The following is a 25696-nucleotide window of genomic DNA, read 5'->3' as shown; positions in this document are numbered from 1 at the left end:
TCCTTCTTGGTCACCTCCGTGCCGTATGAGAACAGGGGCCCTCAGTGGACTTGACCCTTGACTCTGGAGTGAGGAGTCTGTAGGGTTGGTCTCTTCTCAAGCCCGGCCACCAACCCAGGGGAACTGCGACTGACTCGGGTGGCACGCTGCCTCTGTTGAGAGGGTGGAGTTTAGGGGTGCTACTAAATAGCACACCATGTACGGGACAGCCGTCACAAAGAATCGCCTGGCCCAGAATTTCAGAAGATGCCCATGTCGGGAAAGCTTGCGCTGAGACCTGTCTCATTTTTGTCCTTTCTGTGACTACTGCGATCATCATTCTCGGTGACTTCAGTTTTCATGCGGATGTCTGTTTAGTACCTCACCTGTTTTAATGTTCTGTTCCGTCCCTTTTACACACCCATGGGCCCAGTCTGTGGACACGGTTCTGACCTTATCGCCCCTCGTGAGTGAACGGCTTTCGTAGCGGTCTGGACCACTGACCCGGCCATGCCCCTTTGTCTGCACTTCCCTTGTTCAGCTCCTCGATGGATCCCTCTCGTGCCGCTGAAAACACCAAATTCCTTTCTTCCCTTCCCTGCCTTATCATCCGGGCCACAACTTTAATTAAGCCCTGCCGTCCTCCTGTTCTTCATTCACCAGCACTTGATAAATTAAAATCTGGAGGAGAACAACTATACTGAGCGGTTTCTCTTTGAATTAATTGATCCATTTTACCTGGGAATCCGTGCCTCCTCGTGCGTTCCCGCAGAGCCCAGCTGGCTGAGCCACCCCGCACCACGTCTGCCAGCCCGCGGGCAGGTGTACCCGGACTCCTTGTCCTCCTCCCTTTTTCTTGTCTCCTTCCCTTTCCCTTCCCCCCTAATGGAACGACTTAGGATACCCCTGCCTTCAAAATGCAAACCAGTCATCTGCCTGTGTCCTGGGCCCATCCGCTCTTGCCTGGGCGAGGATTTCTACCAGCCGTTATTGTCTCTGGCTCTCCCGTTAGACCTTGTTAGGAAATGCTAGGCTGGCTCTGAACCCCACATTCCTCTTCCAGCTATTATTTAAATTCTCTATTGCCCACATAGCCAAATTTCTCGAAGGAGTTGTCTTTGATGCCATCTCCTCTTTTTGCCGAGTGGGGTTTCCTCAACTCCACAAGTTTTGGCTTCCCTCTTTTACTGAGATGGTGCTCATGAACGTCACTGGTGACTTTCACATTGGCAAGTCCCATAGTCACTTCCGTTACTTCCTTAACCCGTAGAGTTGCCCGCCGCACTCCTTGGGCCAGCCTTCTGCCTTGGCTTCTGCTGCACACTCAGCAGGTTTCCCGCCTCCTCCCTAGCGACTGCTTCTCGACCTCCTCTGAGGGCTTCTCAGCTGTACTTGACCTCTAAGGGTCCCTCAGGGGGCCCCAGGGCTGTGTCTTGGGACCCCTTGACTTTCTTACCTACATGCTTTCCTTTGAGTATATCTATGCTCATTGCTTCAAATGTTATGATATTAGCGATTCTCCATTAATCCTAGAAAGGGAGGTTAATACGCTGTCTTTTTACTCTGCTCAGTGGCCCACGAGGCCACCTAGTCCCTTAGTCTCTGGCTTCTAGTTGGGTTCTACCAGCAGCAGGCGCAGACAGGAGGAGTAAGAGGTCAGTATTCTCATTCCCACCCTGCCTGATGACAGTTCTGCTATGACTGAACTCCCTTACCACTACAGTTCCCGTTGACGGTCCTCTCTTCCCTGGTCCACAGCCACTGGGTGTCAGGTCCTTTTAGACACTATTAGGTCACCAAATTTATTTCTTAATGTGGCCCTTAACGCTTTTTGATGTTTTTCTTGCTTATTTGTGAACTTCATATTGATGCTAAGATTTAAACAAGCTCCATGAGAGCATCTGGCCCTGCGGTGTTGGGCGAATACTTACCGGACAAACAAATATCTGCTGTGGTGGCATTTGCGTTTCAAATACACATATATGTGTGTGTGTATTTCTCTGGTTATAAAATATTATAGAAAATATATGTGCATATGTATTTCTCCGGTTATAAAATAGTATAGAAAATTTTAAATGTTAAAATATAAAACAAATGAAAAGCACCATTTTCTAGCTACTTAGGCATCATAGTGTGATCATTTGGGTATATTGCCTTCCACCCATGTATATGCTTGTACGTGTAAGAAAGTATTGATATTTTCTAACTTGCATTTATCACAAATATCTTTCCCCTTTTTACAAATATAATTCTATTTCATTGTTTCTAAGCAGTCTTTAGACACTTAGTTCACACCCTCTCAGAGTTTACTAATACCTGTTCCGTTAACTACTGGAATGCTTATCTCAATATAGCATTTAATAAATGCTCATAAACATTTTTTGTTGAATGAATTAATTTTTTCGTAGATAATAGCAAAAGTACCACACTTTAAATTTTTGGTTTTTTTTATTTTATCTTCATTATTTTCCATCAAATGTTTTAATGCTTTTATACATTTTTAATAAAACCCTACTTACAGAAAAGTGAAGAGCAGGGCCTTCTCCCTTCCATTCCATCAACACTGGCTTTATTATAAGGAATCTTGTAGACTCCTAGTGGGTTATGAGGAGTGACTTTTTCACGCTGCAGTGACACAAATCCACAGCCACTGTGTCAAGCCTGCATCGGATACATGAGATTGTAGTGTGGCCACGACCAGCACAATGCTGGCGACCGAGAAGATGCTCAACCATTGTCATAAACATAGAAACGAGGATAACATGTCACATCTATGTTCTTTTTCTAATTTTCACTTTTGGATATCTCACAAGTAGTAATGATTTTCCTCAAATCGATGAGGCTTCGAAGTCCCTCCCAGTCTCTGTGCTGATTTCTGTTGGGGGGAGGAAGATGCTGAGCTCCTAGCATTACCCTGTCCTCCTCCAGAGCTGCTACCTCCACCGCTGGGGTCAAGAGAGGCACCGACGTCCCTGGCCTCTCCACTGGGACAAAGGCTTTAGTTCTGCACAGCTTTTCTCTGTAGAGCCTGGGTGATTTGGGACCACTAGGAAAAAGTTCAACCATACACACCTGTCGTTTCTTTTAAGAGTTCTTACTGGTTATTGACCATGCTCCCTCGCTCGGATGACCCTTTGACTGTAATGAACTCACTTCTGATAAGGACGGCAACATCCATTGTATCACGCTGGTCATTGAAAATTAAGGATGAACACGAGGATAGAAAGAATATCATTGGTTAACTTTTTGTCCTTATAACTTGATATTATGTATTGTGTCTTCCAAAACAGATTTGTAAATAAAATTCTGTACCTTATTGTTAACAGAATGCTTTTCTTTAGGCAGCCTAGCCACAAAGTGGTTTATGGACTAGATATGAATGGTGTCTTTCCAGGAAGTATTTTTTTTTCCATTGAATATTTTCATAGAAAGTTCCATATATCAATATTTGTAACAGATATTCTTATGATGAGGCTTTGGAATTTATGTATTTTGAGGACCATATTGTTTTCTAATAGATAAGATGTTAACACCCCAGTAATTGTCAGTGGGTAAAGGCTGATCCTTAAAAAATAAACAAAAAAACCCCCCAAAACAAAAAAGTCACTGAGTCCTGTAATTAGGCATGTATTATGGCACATATTTATGGCATGAATTCAGCTGGAAAGTGAAGATAAATTCAGACTTTAGTGTCTTGTAGCAACATACACATTTTACAGTGCAGATTTACGGTGCACTATTAGTAAATGTCACTGAACGTATTTTACTGTTTTGTGCAGTTTTTTATTAATGAAGTTAGTGAAACTAGTTGCTAAACAAAAATGCACTCCCCCAAAAATAGCATGGGAATATTTTGTGATTATCAGAAAGCAACTGAGTAAGTAATCAATGTAATGGTAATATTATTTGATGTATTATTTTTTCTAAATTCCAAGTTAAGGAATCATTCAAAGACAAACATTTCCTGTGATACTTGGATAGAGTTGATAAATTCGTAGTTCAAGCTAAGGGTGGCGGAAGTATTTTATTTCATTGATTGTGTTGTTTTGCACTTTGGTCCTGTGCAAACTCCATACACAGCTGCACAGTAATTATCAGGTACGTGTCCACATTCTTCCTCTGATATTTCTCAGACAACCTCACTGCAAATATATTATTGAGAAGTAATTTATGCTAGGTAATTCTCATAATGTAGAATTTTCAGAGAAATGAGCAATGACTTTTTTCATTAAATGTTAAAATATATTTATAGAACCCATGACTACTTTAGGAGTTAAAGAATTTGGGAAAAGGCAGAAATTGATAGTTTATTCATGGCGGCGGGGGGTGGGGGGGTGACCTAGAAAATATCTGCTGGCACTTATATGGAATAGTCACTATGACAATTGATCAGTATTTACCTAAGGAAAATCAGGAAGGAGACTCTGTTTCCGATTTCCTGGTGGTTCGTATGAGTGTTAAATTACATATACTAGGAAATGGTATCACCCTAAATCATCACTGGGCAAAAACTTCTTGTCTTTTAAATATAACGGTTGCTGTTTTTCTTTTTATACAAGTGTTGCATTTAGATCCTCCCCGTATAAAAACTAAAATATACAGAAAAACCGAAAGAAACTAGAAATTAGCTATAACTCATGCCTAGAGATAATCATAGTTAATATTGAGTGTATTTATGTCTGGGTTTGTTTCTATGTGCCTCTATATAGTTTCTGTTGATATAGATTTGAACTATAAACAGTCATTTCTTTGCATGGTTCTGATACGCATGCATTTCAGTTACCAGGGTTTTAGTTAAGTAACTCCAATTCCTTAGTAATATGGTTCAGATTTCACTTACCATGGTATATTAACTGAGTAATTGCATGGAGTACAAACTTTACTGCTCACTCTTCAGTCATAAAATCACTGAGTAAATAACAGATGGATATCCCTTCTTTCAAAGGGGTGATTTGCCTCATTTGGGGCTCTGGCAGCAAACTATGTAGCTGTATTTCCTCCTCATCTTCTAGTCAGACACCCACATGGCATTTTACAAAAATGATAATTGAAAAAGCGATTGACCAAGGAAAAGTCCAGCAAAGAAATAAAATGTGATAACTCTGGAAATGAAATTCGGTTCCATCGTAAGTAGAGTTAGAGAATGAATAGCCAGCCGATGTAGGAACTGACGCCGCTGCTATTCTAGAAACTCTAGATATGCGGCCAGAGAGACTTAGGTGGGTGGACTCACTGACGCTGATTAGGAAAGTGGTCGTGACGGAAAGAATGGAGATGTCCATAGTGGCCGCACCGATTTACGTTCCCGCCAGCAGTGGATGAGAGTTTTTCTTCCCGCAGCCTCGCCAACACTTTATTACTTGTCTTGTTGATAGTAGCCATTCTAACAGATGTGAGGTGGTATCTCATTGTGGTTGTGATTTGCATTTCCCTAAAAGCTACTGAAGTTAAGCATCTTTTCGTATATTATGGCCATTTGTGTGTCTTCTTGGGAGTAGTGTCTGTTCAGTTCCTCTGCCCATTTTTTAATTGGAAGGCTTGCTTTTTGTTACTGTGTTGTGTTAAGTTCTTTATGTATTTTGGATATTAACCCCTTATCAGAGGTGTTGTTTGCAAATATCTTCTCTATTCAATTAGTTAGTTGCCTATTTGTTCTGTTGATTTCTTTTGCTGTGCAGAAGCTTTTTCGTTTGATATAGTCCTATTTATTTATTTTTGCTTTTACTTCCCTTACCTTTGAAGTCAAATTCATAAAATCCTCTAAGACCAATTTTATTGTTTCAGGTCTTATATTAGTCTTTGATCCATTCTGAGTTCATTTTTGTATATGGTGACAAATAAGTCTAGTTTCATTCTTTTGCATGTGGTTTTCCAATTTTCCCAGCATCGTAAAATCAAGAACTTGTAAGCGATATGTGAAACCGAAAGCAACAAAGGAACAAACAGGACAGTCAAACCAAAACTCATAGGCACAGGCAATAGTATGGTGGCTTTCAGAGAGAAAAGGGGGTCTGAGGAGGTAGAAGGTAAAGGGGGTCAAGTACATAGTGCCGGAAGGAGATTAGACTTTGGGTGTCAGGCACACGATGCAATATACAAATGAAGTATTATAGAATTGTACACTTAAAACCTATATAATCTAATTAACCAATGTCATCCCAATAAGTAAAATTAAAAAAAAAAAATTAAAAAGAATGAAGATATCCAGAACTGACATCAGTGAAAAATCACATTAAAGGAACACAGATATTTCACAACATCGAAAGCACAAAGGATAAAGTATTAGGAGTATGGCAATTGCCCAAGGCATAAAAAGATGCTCATTTTGTATAGTAGGGTAAGTGATGAGAAAAAGGCAAGTACTGTTCAATCTGCTCTCTGTTAGTGTCTTACAACTAATGAAAGAAAATACTTTAATTCTCAATGTTTCTAATATTTCAAATGACAGTGTACTAAATCTTGGGGTTTTTAAAAATTCTCTTATACATTTATAACTGATAAGAGTTTTTAATGTTTTGACAATCAATTTTAAAGGTCATGGAAAAATTGCAGTTTTCCCATTAAGATCATTTGGCGTGGTTTCAGCTTCCGAGGCCATTTTGACAGTTCCGCATCACTGTGCAAAGTGAGGGCTTCCTGTTTAGAACTATTGTCTTCATTTTGTGGCCAAATATTTGCACATATACATTTTCTGTATGTTATGAATTCATTAATACAGTATTATTTTTACTTTATCTCATACTTTTAAAGAAAATTATATTTGAGAAAAATAAGTTTTAAAAACTATTTACATATTAACTATCTCAGATCTTTGTTTCTTTGTATAAAGTCCTTCCTCCCTCCTGAAAAACTTCTGGTAATACTTCCATTAGTGCAAGTATACTAGTGAAGAATTCTTTCAGCTTTTTCTTTTTTCTTTTTCTTTTTTTGCTAAAAAGTTATTTCACCTTCATCTTTGAAGGATCTTTTCACTGAGTATAATTTTTAGTTTGCTACTTTTTCTTTTACTACTTCAAAGATACTGTCTTTGTCCTTCGATTTGCACAGTTACTGACGAAAAGTCTGTCCTCATTTTTATGTTCCTTTCTGTGCAATGTCTTTCCTGTCTCTCTCCCCCACCCCGACTGCTTTTAAAATTTTCTCTTCCTCTTTGGTTGCCAGTAGTCTGATTATGAGTGTTCTTGGTGTGTTGTTTGTGTTTATCTATAGTTTATTGAGCTTTTTAGATCTGTGGGTTTATAATTTTTCTCAAATTAGTAATTTTCTGAACTGTTCAGAAAGTGTTTTGTCTCCTCTTATCCTGGTTTAGCCTCCAATTACATGTATGTTAGACCACTTGGTATTATCCCATGGGACAATGAGGCTCTGTTCATTTCGTTTTTCAGTTTTTCCCCCCTTTCTGTATTTAGTTTTGAGTAAGTGCTATTGCTAGATCTTGAGGGTCCCTGCTCTTCTTGTCTGTTATGTCTAATGTGCTGGTAATCTCATCTAGTGGAATTTTTATTTCGAATACATTTTTTCATTTCTAAAAGTTGCAATCACTTGTTTTTACAACATTTCTCTCAATATATCCATTTTTCTTTACCTGCTTGAGCATATTTATCATAGCATTTTTAACACTTTTGTCTGTTCCAGTATTTTTTGGCATTTTTAACTGATTTTCTTTTTTTTATGAGTCACATTTATATTTTTCTGTCCAGCTGTATTTGATTTGACTACCAAAATTGTAAAATTTGCATTGAGTTTTACATTTGTTGATCTTTCTTAAGACTTTGGATTTCTTTTTCTGGTAGGCAATAACGTCATTTATAGATTTTGCCTTTATCGAGGTTTATTTTCAAGTTCTTTTAAGACATTTAGAATTGCCTTTATCCTAAGAATAATATCCCATTTCGAGGGCATTGCCCTCTTGAATTATTTTTTACCAAAGACTCACTGTGCATTCAATTGGCCTCTAGTTTGGTTAGAAAGAATATGAATAAATCTATTTTTTAAAAATCGAATGGACATTTTTACATTGTATAAAAATATATACAATAGCAATTATTACATATCTTATAGAGTTTAAACTATATGTGGAAATAAAGTGCAAAAGTACAATAAAACAGATGATGGAGTATCGAGGTTCTAAACTTGCAGCACATCAATAAATGGTAAATGTAATTTTGCATTTGATAGGGATAAGAAATAAAACAATGAATTAATAGTTCAGTGTTCAATGTGGTCCTATGATCTCAGTTATTACCTGAAAGCCAGATCTTAACAGACTGAGATAAGCCTTTTTTCCCCCTTATTCTGAGTTTTTATTTTCTGTTAACCCACCTTCTAGAAGAGAAACCAAATGTATAGTTATAAATTACTTTTCAAGCCCATCCATGGTATTGTTAATATATTATCTTTTCAGTTCTAGAATGTCCATTTGATTTTTTCAAAAAAGGGATTCCTATTTTCTGCATTAGCTCATCCGTTTTCCCATATTTTCTTTATTCTGTTATTTATAGTTATTTAAAAATTCTTCTTTGGTAGCTCCAGTAGCTCTTTCTCCTTCTTAATATTGGTCAAATTTTCTTGCCTCTGTGCACGTCTAGCCATTGTTTAATTGAATACTAGATGTTTTATGTAAAAAGTTTAGAGAGTACAGGTGATATACGGTACCTTCTGTTAGAGAGAGACCTCCCCACCTGCCCTTTCTTCTTAAGCATTTATGATGAAGGGTTGATCGACTTAATCCAATTAGAAAGTAAGCTGGATCAGGGCTGTGTTATTAAGGTTTGAGTCTAATTCTGGTATGATCCTGTTCTTTTGGCATGGCTTTTCTGGATTTAGGATTAAGACCTCACCTTGTAGGTCCCTGTTCCCAGCCCTTGTAGAATCTAATGCTATCTATTTCTCTCTCATAATTGCAAGACTGGGGGATTCAGTTCTACTCTCCAGAATGTCTCAGCCTAGTTCTCAGATCTCATGCCTTATGTACTTTAAAAATCCGGTAAACGTCTTAAGGGAGGAATGGTCAGAATGCTGGAAATGGATTCCTTTTCCTGACTGGTCATTCTTTCTTAAGTACCACTGCCTGGGAAATTTAACTCAGTCTTTTATAGACTCTGTTCAGTCATCAGCCTTGTGTAATGATAGAACCTAGCAATTTTTATTATTTTTTAAAAGATACTGCTTTTGTATTGAGGCCACTCAAATTTTCTGTTTGTCATTCCAGTGCCATGCAACCTTTAAAACCATTGCTGGTCTCTCATGCCCTCGGTGGAGGCCCTCTTTAAGTACCAAGCCTCATTTTCAGCCATCATCCTCAGGGGGAGATAATGGCAGGCATCAGTTTACCTTGGAAAAGTTCTCCGCTTTCTTGAATTTTAGCTCGCCTACTTCTTGGTGCTTCTGTAGCTCTCTGATATATCTACACATATGATTTTGTAATTTGGAGTTTTCTAGTTCTCATGATGTAGTTTTGGCCTCTGACCTGTTCTACCCTACTAGAGGCAGAAGTCTCCTAATGCATTAAATTTTGCTTTCATCTGTTTGAATTTCATCCTTTTGCTTTCTTTTGGTAACTTCATTTTTTTTCTAGCCTTTAAAAATTGGGTATTTCACATTTTTCTTGTAGGTATCTAATGCTATGTATTTCCCTCTCACACCTACTTTAACAGTATCTCATAGATTCTAATGCGTTATGTTTTCATTGTCCTTATTTTCATAAAATTTTGCATTTTTGGTCTTTTTCCCCCCTCAAAAATTTTAAAATAGTATTTAATAAAAGTTTGTTTGGTTTTGAATTTCTAGTGTTAGCGCACAAAATAAACTTGTTTTGGGGGAAATTTATTGGTTTCCGTTGCATATACTGTGGCAATGAATTCTCTGTACACTTGAAAATTGTTTTGTCTTATTCTCTGTAGAGTTCAGAGTTTGACATGTATTTATAAGATATATCTTATTGAGCATGTTGTCATGTACATCCTTGATAATTTTTTTCTTATTTATCTTAGATTGAGGGAGGTGAATACAGTACGCTATTAGTGTGTTTACGTATATTTTTCCTCACTTCTGGTTTATGATAGTTTTTTCTGTGTTACTGGCTGCATACATACTAATTATTACAAAATAAACTTTATTTCTAGTTAAAAATTTTATGAGTATCCTTTATAATATTTTTTTTGTTCTTTCTCTTTGGACCTTAATACAAAGTTATAATGGAAAATAGCTATGGATTTCTGTCTGGCCTTTGTATCATGTTCTTCCAACCTCTTCTCTCATAGATGTTGTTTTTTCTGATTTGATTTTTTTCCTCATAAGTCCTTCAATTCTTGTCAGCCTTGATCAGGATTCGGCCCAGAGACCTGTTTAATTAGTGAAATGTGATTCCAGTTAAGCTTCATAGCTTTTTCATCGTGACACTTTTTGAAATGAATATACTTTGGAAAGAATATTTAAAACCCCACCTGCATATTCCAATAGGTGCTTCCCTTCTCTGCGGAGACGGAACGAGCAGCCTCTCCTGTCTTCTGCTGCGTCCCGCGTTCGCGTGCCCCTCGCCAGGTTGCGTGATTGTTTACAGTCCCCCACGCCGTGCTCCAGGCTCCATATCTAGATGGCTCTGCAGGAGTGTCCTGCTGGAAGCAAACAGTCCTGGCAGTTCTGGCCAGTAATAACAGCGGTCCATCAGAGAATGGGAGGAGGAGGAGGAGGAGCATCAGGGCTGGGGCCTGAAGAGGTGAGGGGACCAGTAGTGCAGGTCCCACTAGCCCATGAAGTAGTGACGATTGCGACTCCCTTTCAGCAGCCTTCTTATGCTCCCTAGTGAAAGTGGTTTCATGAATTTATGAACTTGTTGTGGCTGGTCGGAGGTGAGTTGAGTTGTTGAGAGAAGTTGGCGGGGAGTGAGGCCGGTATAGAAGGAGCTATCTGGTTGAAGACTGTCTTTCCGGCTGGTGATATGTTAATGTTGGATGAGACTCTAATTATAGTTTGATGCTCTCCTCACAAACATAAATATAAAACAAAGTATTCATCTCTCTGAATGGTTACTTCCCGATTGCAGAATGGGTAAAATTTTAGATGATCCATCTCTTCTTATTGATCTCATAGGGTTTCACAGTGGAAAATAAATGAGACTTATTTATGCTTGCAAATCAAATTGCCATAAAAGGTTATTTCAATAGACAGAGGCAAAATCATAATAAAATAATTTAGTAAAAATGGGAGCTAAGAGTATTCTTAATGGAACATGATGAGACTTAATTTTCTTACTATTTCCATCATTAAAGCTCCATTATCTTTTCTGAGACCTCATTTAGGCTTCCTGTCACACTGCAACTCTGAGGCATTTGTGGGGAGCACAGAGAAGCCTGCGAGTTCCATTAAAAAACAAAAATAGCTAATAATATGCTGTTCTTTCATTTTTTTCTATTTGATATCCGTGTCTCACATTCAGAGTCTCATACATTCTCTTTCTAACCCCATCTCTTGAAAGCCATGAATATCATTATCGAAGAGCTTTCATACGGAAGAAATTTGATTCTAGAGTTGAAAACAAAACTAAGGCTTACTGATGAATGTCCCCTGAAGTCAGAGGCCCTGGGGATTTTAAAGAATTCCTCTAGTTATTTCTTTGCCTTTGAGCATATCCACAGCTAACTCATGTTTGTACACAGGAACACAATCAGTAATAGTATTAGCCTTTTATACTTCATAGAGCTTTATAGGTGGGATAATTAAAAATCCATATACCAGAACCCCCACCTCCATAGAGTATTGCCTGCTCTATTGGATGTAGCTAGGGAGAGAGTGCTGGCCTTTCCAGCCAGAGAAGTTGAGTCCAGCTAATTTAGGTTCAGTCTGAAGTCCAAGCCCAGATGCCCATGGGACCAAGTGAATGCACAAGCGAGAGGCTGAGGCCCGGTGATGAAGGCTGGTTAGAGGTAAGCGGAGGGGGAGACCATGAGGATGACCTGTCCGCTCTATGCAGAAAGGATACAACCGATATTTGTGATTTATGACGACGGCGTATTTCTAGTTTAACTCCAATGAATCCAAAAGAAATAATTATCTGAGGCACTTCTTAACCGTGATTTAGTGTGAATTCCAAAAGTCTTAGCCAAGTGTTCCGAGTAATCAGAACCGATTACCGAGAGCGCTGCTTGCCTCTCTCGGCACCCTGCACACGCCCTCCCCCCAGCCTCTTCTGAGGGTCTGCCTTGCCTTCCCTCTGGACAGGAAGCCCCCCAAGGGCAGGTATCCTGGTGCAGGTGTGGGGTACTTCATTGGCTCTGCGGTGGGCCAGCACAGCTGGTATTCAGTGCGGATTGTTGAAGAATGAGATTCAGCTATGTGTAGAAAGTATTCTTCAAAATAGTGAACTCTTTCTCTAATACAAAAGGATACCAGCTGGGCAGACTACTCAAAATGATGAATAATCAACAGATTGTTCACATAGTACTTTGTAAAGATTTTCATTATGTTCGTGTATGTTTAAAATTATACAATTTCACATTAAAACCTCGTTGGTTTATTTTTTATTTTTTTAAATGTGAGAGCTTAGCTACAATCTATTCATTCTGCCCAAGTTCTGTTTTTCATACTGTAAAATCCTGTGACTAACTGCGAGGACAGTTGTTCATAAACTTTTTCTCCCTTTCTGCCAGTGTTTATGTGATGAAGTTGGACTTCATGGTAGCTCAGTTTGAGTCTGGTATATAGGGTTCTTTTAGAAGGCTGAAGAAAGGCAGGATTCTGAGGATTTTTTTTTTTCTCATAATGTATTACAATCTTATAGTGTTCTTAGGCTGATCAGTGAGCATTCTGGCAAGGGGTGGATGAGGGCGTGGTGCCAATCCGGTGCCAAAACTTATATCTGAGTGATCTTTGCCACGATCCACAAATATCCGAGACTGTGTGGAGTCTTTTTGTTTGTATGTAGTCACAAGGCCTGGATTCCAAGATTTGTTTGGAAAAACAGCATTGGATTTAGCATCAAAGAATGTCAGAGCAGAGAAAAGCCTTAGCTTGGGTCTCCAGGCAGATCACATCTCCCAGGCTTCCATTTCTGGCTCTGTAAACGGAAAATGCTTCTCCTCCTGCTGCTTGCTTCCAGCGGCTCTCCCGTGGGGCATCCAGCACCCGGGTGCGGCAGCTGACACACAGCGATGCAGCTGGGTGCTCGGCCCCCTCGCTACTATTTATTCCAAAACAGGTTTTGTCGTGCGCGCGCGCGCGCGTGTGTGTGTGTGTGTGTGTGTGTGTGTGTTGGTTTGGTTGTTAAAATTGTTACTTGCACCCTGAGAGATGAGATTCTAAGACTGGCAAATAGTAAAACCCCAGTCCTCTGCAAATGGCATACGTGTGTCCTCGAAGCTCGGGCATTTCCTGAAGATCAGCCCCCTTCTCTCACCCCTCCCCCCACAAGCTCGTGACAGCCACCACCCCCTCATCGTCAGGCGCACTGACTCAGGCACACGCACGCACTGAGGAAGGAAGGGTTCCAAGTCAGCCAGTCAGCCTGAGGGAACCACACCTCCAGGCATCTGCAGCTCTCATCAGAAGTCACGTGCATGGAAGCAATCAAAGTGTCCTTCGACAGATGATTGGATAAAGACGTGGCGCATATGTACGATGCAGTACTCCTCAGCCACGAAAAGAATGGAATACTGCCATTCGTAATGTCATGGATGGGTCTTGAGAATATCATGCTGAGTGAGAGAAGTCAGATGGAAAACGTCAAGAACCGTATGATTTCACTCATGCAGGATATAAAACTGAAAGCAACAAAGACAAACACTCACAGACGCAAACAACAGAATGGTGCTTATCAGGGGCATAAGGGGGTCAGATATACGTGGTAACGGAGGGAGATTTGGCCTTAGGTGGTGAGCACAATGCGATGTACAGACCATGGTTTACAGAATTGTACGTTTGAACCCGTTTTATTAACCAGCGCCACCCAATTTTAATGAAGTTTTTAAAAACTTACATGCAGAAAGGGGTGTGTCGCCCCTGCTCTGCAGGCCCGCAGAGGCGAGGCCAGGCGACGGCTCGGCAGCAAGAGAGCAGTTCCAGCTCGCACGCTGCTGAAATCCAGACCGGGCTCGAAGTGCTTGGAGCTGAAGGGAATCGCTTGGTTTTCTGCTCCCTGTTGAAAATGGCACGGGTCAGTTGGGGGCAGACGTTCGGCAGCGCTGATGTGTGAGGACAAGATCTGCTGTCGCTACGCACCTCCCTGTGAGACGCGGTCAGCGTTTGGAGGCACTGGCAGTGGCTGCACCAACGCAAGGTCTGTGAACTGATTTTTAGTTCAGATGGAGGTGAACAGCTGCCTAGTGACGCAGAGACCCCTCGATCTAGCTCCTGAGGGCTACGGGTTGTACCCTGAGCTCAGCCCTCCTGAGCTCACTTTTCCTTTGGGGGAAATCCATCCATCCCCGCTCCCTCCCTTCCCATCCACCCTCCCTCCCCAGGCTTTCTTCCTTTCATTCTACTTCCTTCCCTCCCTGGTTAGCACTCATTCTGGTTTCTGGTTTTCTCTTTAATTTGCACGAGGAAAATCTAACGGGGCCGTCTTGACATTTACGATCTTAAAGCCGAAGCGCGTTTATCAGAACACAGTAGTTGAAAATATGAAAACAGCTTAGCCTTCCCTTCCCCCTCTTCTCCGTTTCCTCATTGCTGAGCTCAGGGGACTTCTCATGGGTTGGTGGGGCTGTTGCTTTGATGCGGAAACAGTGGATGTGAACAGTGGTCAGATGGGGCAAGATCCCCAGGGTACATATTGAAGAGAAGGGTTAAGTTTAAGCTGATGTTTAAAAGCCTTTAGGAGATGCCCAACCTGGCTTGGCCTAAGAATTTATCAGTAGTTCCCTTCTAGACTTCAAAAGTGGGGACCAGCCAAAATATGGTCACGTTCTCCTTTGGTCAAGTTGGTTGGTCTCCTGACTCTTCTGAAGCCTCCTTATTCTTGTTTGCCCAGGATGTGCCCTGCTCACACCCGGGGTCTGTGGGCTCACTGATGCCTTCTCACAAACCTTTTCCAACACAAGACCCCTCGACCCTCCCTGATGACTCTTGTCGACTCTGCCCAGGTTTCACTTATGTCTGGGGTATCTTCTAGCTCCAGCTGATTTAAAAAAATGCCAGTAAGGACACAAAATATTTTCTAGGAGATGAAAAATTCCTCAGGTTATTTTATCCCATCACAACCAGTTTATTCTCCAAGATGTGATAGTTTCTAACACTGTATGGCCTAAAAGGAGCATATTAAATGTTAAAAGTGATCATATAAATATAACTTGTTATAGAAGGAAACTGATCGCCTTCAGTCATAGGGACTGAGACCGGAAGTGCGATTGTGTGTAAAATACCAAGAGTAGCAAATCCCAGGGCGACTGACAAAGATCGGAGCCGCCTCAAGCTGCCGACTTTTAAAATATCCCACATATGTGTTTGCGGGTCCCCGATGTCTGATTTGTAATCTCCTCGGAATAATTTATTGGAAAAAGATGCTCCCTGTTTAAAATTTCAACTCTGAGATGGCCAGACTCTCTTATCACCTCTTTAGAGCAGCCCTCTGCCACAAAAACTGGCTGAAAAATCTCGTCAGATCCAGAAAGTATTTGCTTTGGGGGCCTGGGGAGCAGGAGGCGTAATGTCGAGGGATTCCCACTTCCTCAGGACTAGCCCAGTTGCCACTCGCTGTTCAGAGATAAGAGCTGACCTCAGAGAAGGTGCTGGGTCAGCAGCGCTACTAAGTTCCAAGGAGCAGGATTTACATATAGCATCACTCCCATGTGCAAAAAATTACCAATTTCAAAGTTGCCTACTTGACTCTACATACCTCGATGTGAGTTTTAGAATCGCAAGGGTGAAAGGAGCTAGTGGGAAAGGAAGATGCATTTCTGCGTTGAAGTCAGGCTCTACTCTTTATATTCCTGTCTTGGGGCTTCTGTTCCTTGAAGGATGGAACTAGACGGGTCTCTAAGGTTCTTCCAAAGTCCAGTAGCGGATGATTCTCGCTTTGCTCCAGCTTTGCCAGCTGGCTTAGGGCAGGACAAGAAGGTTTTTTTTAATCTTTTCTCAGCCTAGTTTCTTTCTGTTCACTATGCTAATTCCTTTATGTGCTTCAAAACCCTAGGTTAAAATAAATTCCTAGCCAATTCCCACTAAAATCTCTTTCATACAAAGTTTACTAGTACCTCTGAGGCAGGAACCATGACTGCCAATACCTGGTAAACTCCCATTGCAAAAACTTTGCAGACGCTCATAGTCTTTGCAAACTCTCATAGTAAAAGATAGCTGTAAAACAAACAAACAAACAAAAACAACAAACTAATTGAAAGTCTTGTGATAATCATATATATTGATCTCTGCATTCATTTTCACCATATGTAATATTTTCTTGCTTTTTTAGAATGAGATATTTATAAGCAATTATCTTTGATAGAGTCCCATTAAAACTGTGTCATCTTTCAGAATTTTTGGAGTATATATTTTCCATGCTGATTCAAGCACTTCGTGAGTCCTTGACAATTATTTAGCTTGTGAGAGATTTTATGTATTTTTAAAGTAAAAGAGTCTGAACTTATTTATAGCAAACAGCATTCAAGAGCAAATATGTATCCACGGGATACTTTTTGAGGAATATCGTTTTCTTCCTTTGTGGTTCTGTTGCATGCCATTCGGTAGCAAAGTTTAGATGCTAATAAATATCAATTGCTTAATCGAAGGCAGTTTCTAGTCATTGACAAGCTAACTTCTTGAAGGAGAAGTTAATATCCCTTTCCCAGCTGTACTCACCCAAGCAACTTTGAGGAAGATTTTTTGTTGTTGTTGTGAATTTACCAGGGGCCACTGCACTTCGGCACCGGGTACAGGGCTAAAATCCCAGTTCTGCCCTCAAAGGGCCCGGCGTCAGGTGAAGCAAGATCAGACCGACAGTTACAGTGCCCGTGGTGGGTGTGCCGTGGTGGAGGCAGGCACGGGGCCGCGATGAAGACGCCGTGTCACATGAAAGGCAGCCTTCCCCACGGCCCCCGCTTCGGGAAAACGACGTCTGGCCTGAATTTGTAAGAGTGAATATTAGTGTGCCTTCATTTTTGTGATTTGATGGTGGAGGTTCTACTTTTGGACAGTAGCAGAGATTCAAGGAGGAGGCAGAAGGGATTGTGTGTCCAGATGCACACTTAGATTTTCTCATTCGTCCCCCGTACTTCAGGCCTGTGTATGTGCAGGGCAGCTTGGCCTGTCTTTCAACACTGCAGGCAGACACGTCAAAGGGGCCCAGTGTATCCCCAGGGACACTGGTTCTGGCAGCTTGCTTTCGGCTCTGTCGTCAGGGTCTCCTAGGTGAGGAGCAGGGCTGGCTCTGGCCCACTGTGCTTCCTTTAGGTGTAGGGCCCTTATGGGAGCCAAGGAGATGGAAGCTTCCTGCTGGAAGCCAAGATAACGTGAAAGAGCAGGACTGGAAATGTCACGTGACGCAAGCCACCGGCCAGAAGGGCACCCACAGCACACTGCCACTGCTGTTGCACGAGGACCGAATTCCAGAGCGGGGCTCAGCTCGCTGATGGGCATGTGGTACCAGCTGACTTAGATCCGCCCTCTGTGCCAGCTGCCGGAATGTGTCACTAACGGTGACTCGCATTTGCTGCTGCCAGAGGGACTCTGCTGTATCTGCCTGTCAAATTTAAAAATAATCAAAGTGTTTTCCTCTCAGAAAGATGGAGGGAGGCTGGCAAATGATGACGACTCAAGGAAAAGCAGGGACCCAGCTCTGCCCCTCCAGGCTCGTAGGGCGAGGGCGCCATGCGTTTCTGGCTGTGGGTCAGAGAGGAGCATGCTTCTTCACTGTCCCCGCCTGCTAGCCCCCAGCGGCCTGACCGCAGGGCAGAGGAGCTGTTTCACTGCTTCACGGCGGACAGGACAAACGCCCGGATGCAGTTACCCAGCCCCAACTTCACACCCCAAACATCCCCGCTTTGGACCCCCACATTTTGGCCTTCCTAGGAAGTCCCATGTGTATATTTATGAGGCAAACGAGTGAATTAATGTTAACTTAATCTGCGCCCTTTCAGTTCAGTCCGGCTTGTTTCCTTCTCTGTTCCTCACCCTCGGGGGTCAGGATGTAGCTCAGTAAGTCACGAGACTATTTCTGAAATCATGAGGCAGCATTCCTCTGGGGCCGAAGGCATCAGAGCAGCAAACAGTGCCCTTGCTTTCGCCGCCTCCTGGCTCTTCTAACCTGCCCTCCCTGCAGGCCTTTGAATCCCACGGGGGCCCTGGACAGCGCACTGGGCTGTGGGAAGCAGCGGTCCTCTGCCCTAAGCCTGCTGTAGACCCTGATGCACTTCTCAGGCCCGCAGCCGCCGCATTTGAGCCCCAGGAATGGAGAGGAGTTGCCACTGCAGAATGAGGAGCGTGGTTAGCAGTAGAGCAGGTGAGGCTGGAAGTAGAGGCCCTGCTGGAAGGTAGCGGCAGCCCCAGCGAAAGATGACAAGTGCCGGATCTTAGGCAGAGGACAGATTCAAGAGGGACTGGGGGAGAACAAAGGGAACTTTGTGGCCGATGGGCTGTGAAGATAAGAGGCAGTGGCCCAGGTAACTCCAGGATTTATGGCTGGGTAGCTGGGTGGATCGTAGGGCCGTTGATTGAAACAGGGAACAGAAAAGGAAGTGGGAGGGGAAGGGGATGTCGAGTTCGGTTTAGATTCCATTGCGTTCGAGCTGCCCGTGGCACAGCCCTGCGAAAAGTCAGTAATATGAACAGGTATCCTCGTACCCGCAAATACGTTTATTTCATTCGGATGCTCCAAAGACCCATCTCTGCGGGCTCCAGATCCCTAGGCATCTAGCTCTGTGGGAGGATGTATGCAAAGGGGAGTGGTCGGACACCCCAGGATATCCCGGAGCAGCACCTGCCCGCTGTGTGCGAACACGCGCCCGGTGGATGGGCCCCTGAGAGCAGCACCGGTTTCTCTAGCGCGGGTTCCAAACGTGTGAACTGGGACGGGCCCTGTGTCTGTGTCTAAACTGTAGCGTTCGCGCGCGCTCCTGCCTTTCCTTCTCTCCGTGGTTTCTAACCTGCCTGCGATCGGGTCCTCGACGTTGTCGTCTCTCGAATTCTGACTCAACACCAGAGGCCGAAGAGCAGAGCGTGGCCATGGTTCCCTGTCGCTTCTGATCGTTAAAGCTACTCCCCGCCGCGGCCGTTCGGACCCCCGCTGAACGCGGTCTCCGGACATCTGCAGTCTCCTAGCGCCATTTCCATCTTCCCACATCAGAATAAAGGATTACGCGGTGTTTACGGTGAGACCCCTCTGGGAAAGCTGATCGGTTTTCGGGCGCGTTTCCTTGCTGTGCCCTTGGTATTTCGGGGCTGACCTCTTTAAGCACCGAAGCAATTAGTTTTGAGAAGGCTGATTCTTCAGGGTCCAGTGCTCGCCTGCCTTTCATTTGCTGAAGCTGTATTTTAATGAAGTTGTTTCATCTGTGTTGCCAAACACTAGAATTTTGCTGCTTCAATTCTAATTATCTCTACTGGCAAATGCAATGTTTTATTAGAACTCCCAAGGGCTCTGTTTATTAAATGCTCATGCACTCTGGTGTTAGGCACACAAATTAGGTCAGCAGTGCTTCTCAGTGGGTTACGGACGGAGGAGTTAAATATTTTCACCATGATCTTAGGGTGCGGGGAGGTGGCCTTCGGTGGCTCCGTGGCACATCCGTGGTGCCTTCTCTTCGTCCTCGCCCCTCAGCCAGTGCTAACTCCACGTGTCTGGATAATGCGGCTGTTAACAGCGGCTCTAGCATGTAGTTTCGTTCTTTAGGATGAAAAGCTCATTTTATTTTTCTTTCCTGTAGTTGTCTAATTCCTACATCTTGCGTCCTGGGTTGCATGTCTTACAGCACAGCCATGTATACAGTAAGGGCCCCTGTGAAGCCGGGAGATCCCAGCGGTGGAGGCACAGGGCAGGGCACGTGGCGTCATGAAAGGGGGGAGGGCGCCATCATGACGGCGGCCCCCGAACAGAACTTCTCTGCTTCTTTCCACCTTGCACCCTCCCAAAATTGGCCTCCCGCATAACCCCGCGAGTCCTCAGGAGGTGGTGTCTAACCAGGGCGTGTGGACTGGCCTGGTGACCCCGACACCCCGCCCTCCTCTTTCCTGCTCGGAGCTTGGCCACCAGGCAGTGCTGTGCGGCCATTAGGGGCATGGCTCCCGCCATGCCACAGACCGAATCCCAGCTGCGCCGTCGAGGAGCCGGGAGATCCCTGGCAAGTTACACTTCACCTCGCTAACCTGTGTCCTTATCTGTAAAAAGGAGAGATCTGCGGCCATGTCAGTGTTTTTGTGAGGATTAAATGAGACGATACAGGGAAAGTGCTTGGGGTACACGCCATGGCCCATAACAGCACCACATCAGTAAATTGTCGCTCGTGCCCTGCCCCATCTCAGCCCGCATGGCTGCGCCGGCCCTGCCTGCCGAGGTCAGCACAGACGCCGCTGCCGGTGCCTGGGCCCCGACCTGTGCCACAGGCCCCGATGCAGGTCATTGTCACTTGTTTCCGTCTCTGCTCACAGTGCTTTCCTTGCACGTTTGAGGCGCCCGTGGTGTGGACTCCTTGCTTTATTTATGAGCCATGGGGAGTAAAGTAAAAAACGTATCAGGATTTTACCTAGCTTTCTGTTACACCCGAGTCCCAGGGTGAAAGAAGTGTGCCCTGGGGGAGGGACTGTCCTAGAGGCACATCTCATGAGGACACAGCTTTCCATCGGAGTCACACCCCTGCCCCTAGCCCCTGACTCTGGCCCCTGGTCTTTGAACCAAACCTGCCGTTTCCTTTGCTCTTCGCACCGGTTCCGCGTGTGCCCGAGAGGCACTCTGGCCCCACGTATTCATCTTCATTTTTTCTTCCTTCCTATAATTATCTACTCCGACTTTAAGGAGTAAACCTGGTGTTTTCCGATGCATGGTTTGTCCCCTGGAGGCTAGTGTGGTCGTGAGCAGCAAGAACGAACTGATTAAAATTGCTAAGGCAAAGGGAATAACTCAGTTTGATGGAAGTTAATAGAAGTGTACTAAATTCGTATTTACACCTTCTCAACTGCTCTTCGCATGCATTTAGCAGTCTTCCTGGGGGAAATTACGATCCAGGCCACCACAGGAGCGGCCCCGGTTCCCCTGGTGAACCGCGTCGTCCTCCGGGGCAGGAGCAAGGACTGTTCTGTGCCCCACACACACACCACAGAAGAAGTGTATGCACCTGCAAGGGGAAGAGTTCATAAACGACATTCAGTAATACAATTCTTATAAGCACTGCTTTATCTTGAACAAAGTTCACAGTCTGTGAATGGTTTGAAAACCAATGACAAAGAAGCTAAACAAATGTTTTAAAAAACTTTTTAAGTTTTTCAGTTATAGGCGACAGCATAGTGTTAGACATTTATGTAACTTACGAAGTGATCCCTCCGGTAAGTCTGGTACCCCCGACACCATGCGGTTATTAGAATATTATCGACTGTATTCCCTGTGCTGCTCTTTACAGCCCCATGACTGTTTTTATCACGGGCGATTTGTACTTTTTAATCCTTTCTCTTTTTTCACCCCCTTTTCCATCTCACCCCCAATCTGGTGACCATCTAAGGCTATTGAAACGGAACCGTTTCTCTCAGTCTGGTTACAAGGTTGTTGGCCTCCTTTTTATTCCTGTATGAAATATTTTGTACTGAGTCCTCCGGGAATAACAGTAGTGGGGGCTTCTGACAGCCGGGGGTACCTTAGCTGTATGGCCCTCTGCAGAACGAGCAGTGGGGCTGGCGAGGCCCTCATTCTGCCGCGCTCTGGGACCCGCAGGTCAGGAGTCTCAGAACCTGGTTGGCCGGACTGTGATGCTGGCTTAGTGTTCAAGGGTGATGCAGTTGACTTTTATATTAAAATAAATGCTTCCGTCAATTAAGTAGCACTCACACTGTGAGCACAAGGAAAAACTGAAGTTTTGCCAAGAGCATCGAGATGTATTTAATCATTAAAATTATGGGTTTCAAAGGAACCGTGGATATGTCTCCAGCAAGACTGGGCCTATATTTGCTTACAGACTGGTCTTTGAACAAAGAGTGGTGGTATGTGTTATTTTACTGAATGAGACCAAAAAAAAAAAAAAAAGATTTCTTAGCCTCTCTTTTCTTCCCAAGAACAGGTTTCCTATGTATCGTTAGTGACTTTATCATGAGTAACATGTCATGTCGTGCCGGTGCTTATTAATCACCCTTTCCTTCCAACCCACGGTAAGAATAATGAGATGAAACTGGTGGCAGACCATCGCTTCCCCATTAATCTTGAGCCGATGTCGGCGAAACAGCCGAGCATTAATCTCCACTCTCAAGTGTGTGTTTCTAAAGAAAGTTAGAAATTTTTAGGCCTCTGTGTTTGGAATGCAAAGCCCCCATCTTGCATCGAGCAAAGCCGGAGGGTAAGACTCACAGAAGTGAGTGGCTCCGCGAGTGGGAGGCACACGTCTGTGGGCAGCAGCCTCAGAGGTGGAGGCAGTGCCGTCTCTGTGAGCTCTGGGAACCGTGTGTCCCCGGCCGCTCTGCTGCTTGTCCTCACTCTGAGACTTGAGTTAGCGGAGCCTCCGCCATCTGGCCATTACTGGTCATCGGGGCAGAGGGAAAAACAGGACGCCGAAGCCCTCAATGGCCCTTAAAGCTTCTGGCCAAAGGAGTTTAATTGGCCAAAGCAGGTGTCATGGTCAGCTCTACTTACAGACGGGCATTAGCATTCTCGTATGTCTTCACAAATCATCTTCGAACCTATTTACACCACCTTCTTCACTGTCTCCTGCTTTCTCGATCAGACTCACCAAAGCTTCGTCTACTTTGTTGATCTTTCCAAGGAACCAGCTTTCCATTTTGATGATCAATGTACATTTTTGGCTCTGCGTTAGTCATTACAAATGGATATAAAGTTCCCACTTTTTTTTTTTTTTGTCGTAGCACTTGTTGCCTTCTAACGCATTATACAGTATACTTACTTATGCCTGTTTGTTACCTATTTCTGTGAAGACAGGGATCCTAATTTTGTTCCAAAATCTACCTCAAGTGCCTAGAACAGTGCCTGGTACATAATAGCTATGATTTGTTGTGTAAGCTAATAAGTATGATATAATTTGTTTTAAAAAACAGAGCAAACCATGTACTTTTCTGTGTGTGTGAGAGAGAGAGAAAGAGGGAGGGAAGGAGAGAATGAGCAAGAAAAGTCCTGGGTGGAGGCTTCTAAATTGTTCCTTTTTAGGATGGGACTGGTTATTAACAGTGGTCGAGGGCCGGGGCCAGGATTAGAGTGAGGCGAGCTAGACGCCTTGAAGCGCTCACTTCTCGTCAGCGCTGGTGTTTCGCTGACCGTTCTTCTTGTCCCCTACGTGTGTGGCTTGCCTCACTCTGGTCTCAGAGCTTAGACGTCCTCTTTATTTTTATGTTATTTGAAATTTTATAGTTTCAGTCATAATCTGCGTTAGTTGTTGATTTAAAAATGCAGGGGAATGAAAAAGGAAACTAAAGCAAGTTATTTTTGAGATCTCTTAAAAATTACAAAGACTTTTTTTTTTTTTTTTTTTGTCTTCAGAATGAGAAATTAAGACTGGAGGATTATTTTCCTCATTTATTTTAGGACCAGAGTTAATCCCTGCTCTATAATGTTGTGTTGGGGGAAGGCAGAATTCACTCATTTAGGTCCCAAGTGTCATTTATTACACCAAAGCAGTGATGCAATAGGTCATATCTGACATCACCATCAATATAAGAGACTTATGTAGGACAATATCAGTACCACTTTACTCCTGAAATTGCAAGACTACTTTAAGTAGTGTTCTTGTGTGATCTCAAAATGACTTTCAGGTGTGTGGCCTCCTACGTTTCATGTACTTGATTTCGGGTCACTCTCTTTGGCCATCCAGTTACAGCACAGAGGCCTGTGTGGTTGTCTTTCAGTCCATGGTCAGGGGACTGCGTACGGCAGCACCGTTGCTCTGAATGGTTCAGGCTGCCACCCAAGTCACTTAACTCACTGATGGGGTGTGCCTTAACGCAGGAGCGTGTGCTTCCTTAAAATGTGAAGAGATGATCACAGACTTTTATGCAGAGAATGAAGGGATGTAGGTTATTGGATTATTTGTCTTTAGTACGTAATCATTTTTCTGTAAAGTGATGGAAATTGCAATCTGTTGCAGGAGCATCAGGAGAACATTCTGGGTAACACCATGCAGAGTGTGATTGCTCTGCTCAACAATCTGGTCGCCTGCAAAGATTCGAACATGAAGCTACTTTACGAACAGGGTAAGTGCTTCTTAGAATTCGTCTTCGATTCTGTTGAGTTTTGCCTTTTTGTAAGTTTTCGCATCTTACATAGTGGGAAATCAAGAAGTACTATTTAAAGTTGATCTGTTAACATAGATGTTTAAGGATCTATAAATAATAGTGTTACTAGCGAAAAGGGGAAATGTGGTTAGATTGTGATAGTTTCCCTACATTAATTCATTCTCTTTCATGGCACAAAGTCAGTAGGCACTGCTCAAAGGTGATAGACCGATAAATAGAAGTATAAGGTAGTATTTTGATTTATTGCTGCCGATCGAAATAAAAACATATGTGGTCAAAAGCATCTTGTAAAATGAGATTAATTGGGTCGAGGGTGGCTTTACCTTACATCTTATGTGTGTCTGCAATATTACAATTTAAAACAGCCTCCCCCATTATGAGCGTCCCCCACCAGCATGGTACATTTGTTACCAATGATGACCCTACGTTGACACATCGTAATCACCCAAAGATCATAGTTTACCTTAGGGTTCACTCTCGGTGTTTTATATTCTGTGGGTTTGGAAAATGTATAATGACATATATTCATCATTATAATATTATACAGAGTATTTTCACTGCCCTAAAAATCCTCCGTGCTCTGCCCGTTAGCCTCCAACCCGCCCCCCCCACTGATCTTTTAACTGTCTCCATAGTTTTGCCTTCTTCAGAATGTCATACGGTCAGAATCATACAGCATGCAGCCTTCTCAGGTTGGCGTCTTTCACTTAGTAATATGCATTTAAGGTTCTTGCATGTCTTTTTATGGCATTTCTTTTTAGCACTGAATAATATTCCATTATCTGGATGTACCACAGTTTATCCATTCTCTGGCTAAAGGATAGTTTGGTTGCTTCTAAGCTTTGGCAGTTATGAATAAAGCTGCTATAAACATCTGTGTGTAAGTTTTTGTATGGACATAAGTTTTGAATGCCCGTTTGTAAATACCAAGTAGCATGATTGCTAATTTTATGCTAACCATTCAGTTTTATAAGAAATAACCAAACCGTCTTCTTCCAGAGTGGCTGTATCACTTTGCAGTCCCACCAGCAAAGAATGAGCGTTCCTGTCGCTCCACATCCTCACCAGCGTTTGGTGATGTCAGTGTTCTGGATTTTGGCTGTTCTGATAAGTGTGTAGTGGCATCTCACTGTTTTCATCGATGTTTCCCTGGTGACATGTGATGTGGAACATTTTTTCATATACATTTTTTGCCATCTGTATATTTTCTCTGGTGATGTCTATTAAAGACTTTGGCTCATTTTTTAATTATATTGTTTGCTTTCTTATAGTTGAGCTCAGGTTTTTGAATATTTTGGATAATAGTCTTTTATTAGATGTGTATTTGCAAATATTTTCTCCTGGTCTGTGGTTG

General features: G+C 43.1%; 1 protein-coding gene across 8 annotated transcripts in view; it reads left to right on the top strand.

Moving 5' to 3' along the window:
* ULK4 (unc-51 like kinase 4) overlaps positions 1-25696 on the top strand; it is a 364809-nt gene that overhangs the window by 174613 nt on the left and 164500 nt on the right. For all 8 annotated transcript variants that reach the window (XR_004950599.1, XM_016163283.2, XM_036219850.1 and 5 more), the window contains exon 32: positions 24195-24300. Coding sequence is in view for 7 of the 8 variants with exons in the window: in XM_016163283.2 (XP_016018769.2) it covers positions 24195-24300 (106 nt within the window). In the remaining variant the exon portion in view is untranslated. The remainder of the gene's footprint in view (positions 1-24194; positions 24301-25696) is intronic.

Source organism: Rousettus aegyptiacus, unplaced genomic scaffold, assembly GCF_014176215.1.
Source record: "Rousettus aegyptiacus isolate mRouAeg1 unplaced genomic scaffold, mRouAeg1.p scaffold_m13_p_4, whole genome shotgun sequence".
NCBI classification, from domain to species: domain Eukaryota; kingdom Metazoa; phylum Chordata; class Mammalia; order Chiroptera; family Pteropodidae; genus Rousettus; species Rousettus aegyptiacus.
This window is presented reverse-complemented; position numbering and strand designations above follow the sequence as displayed.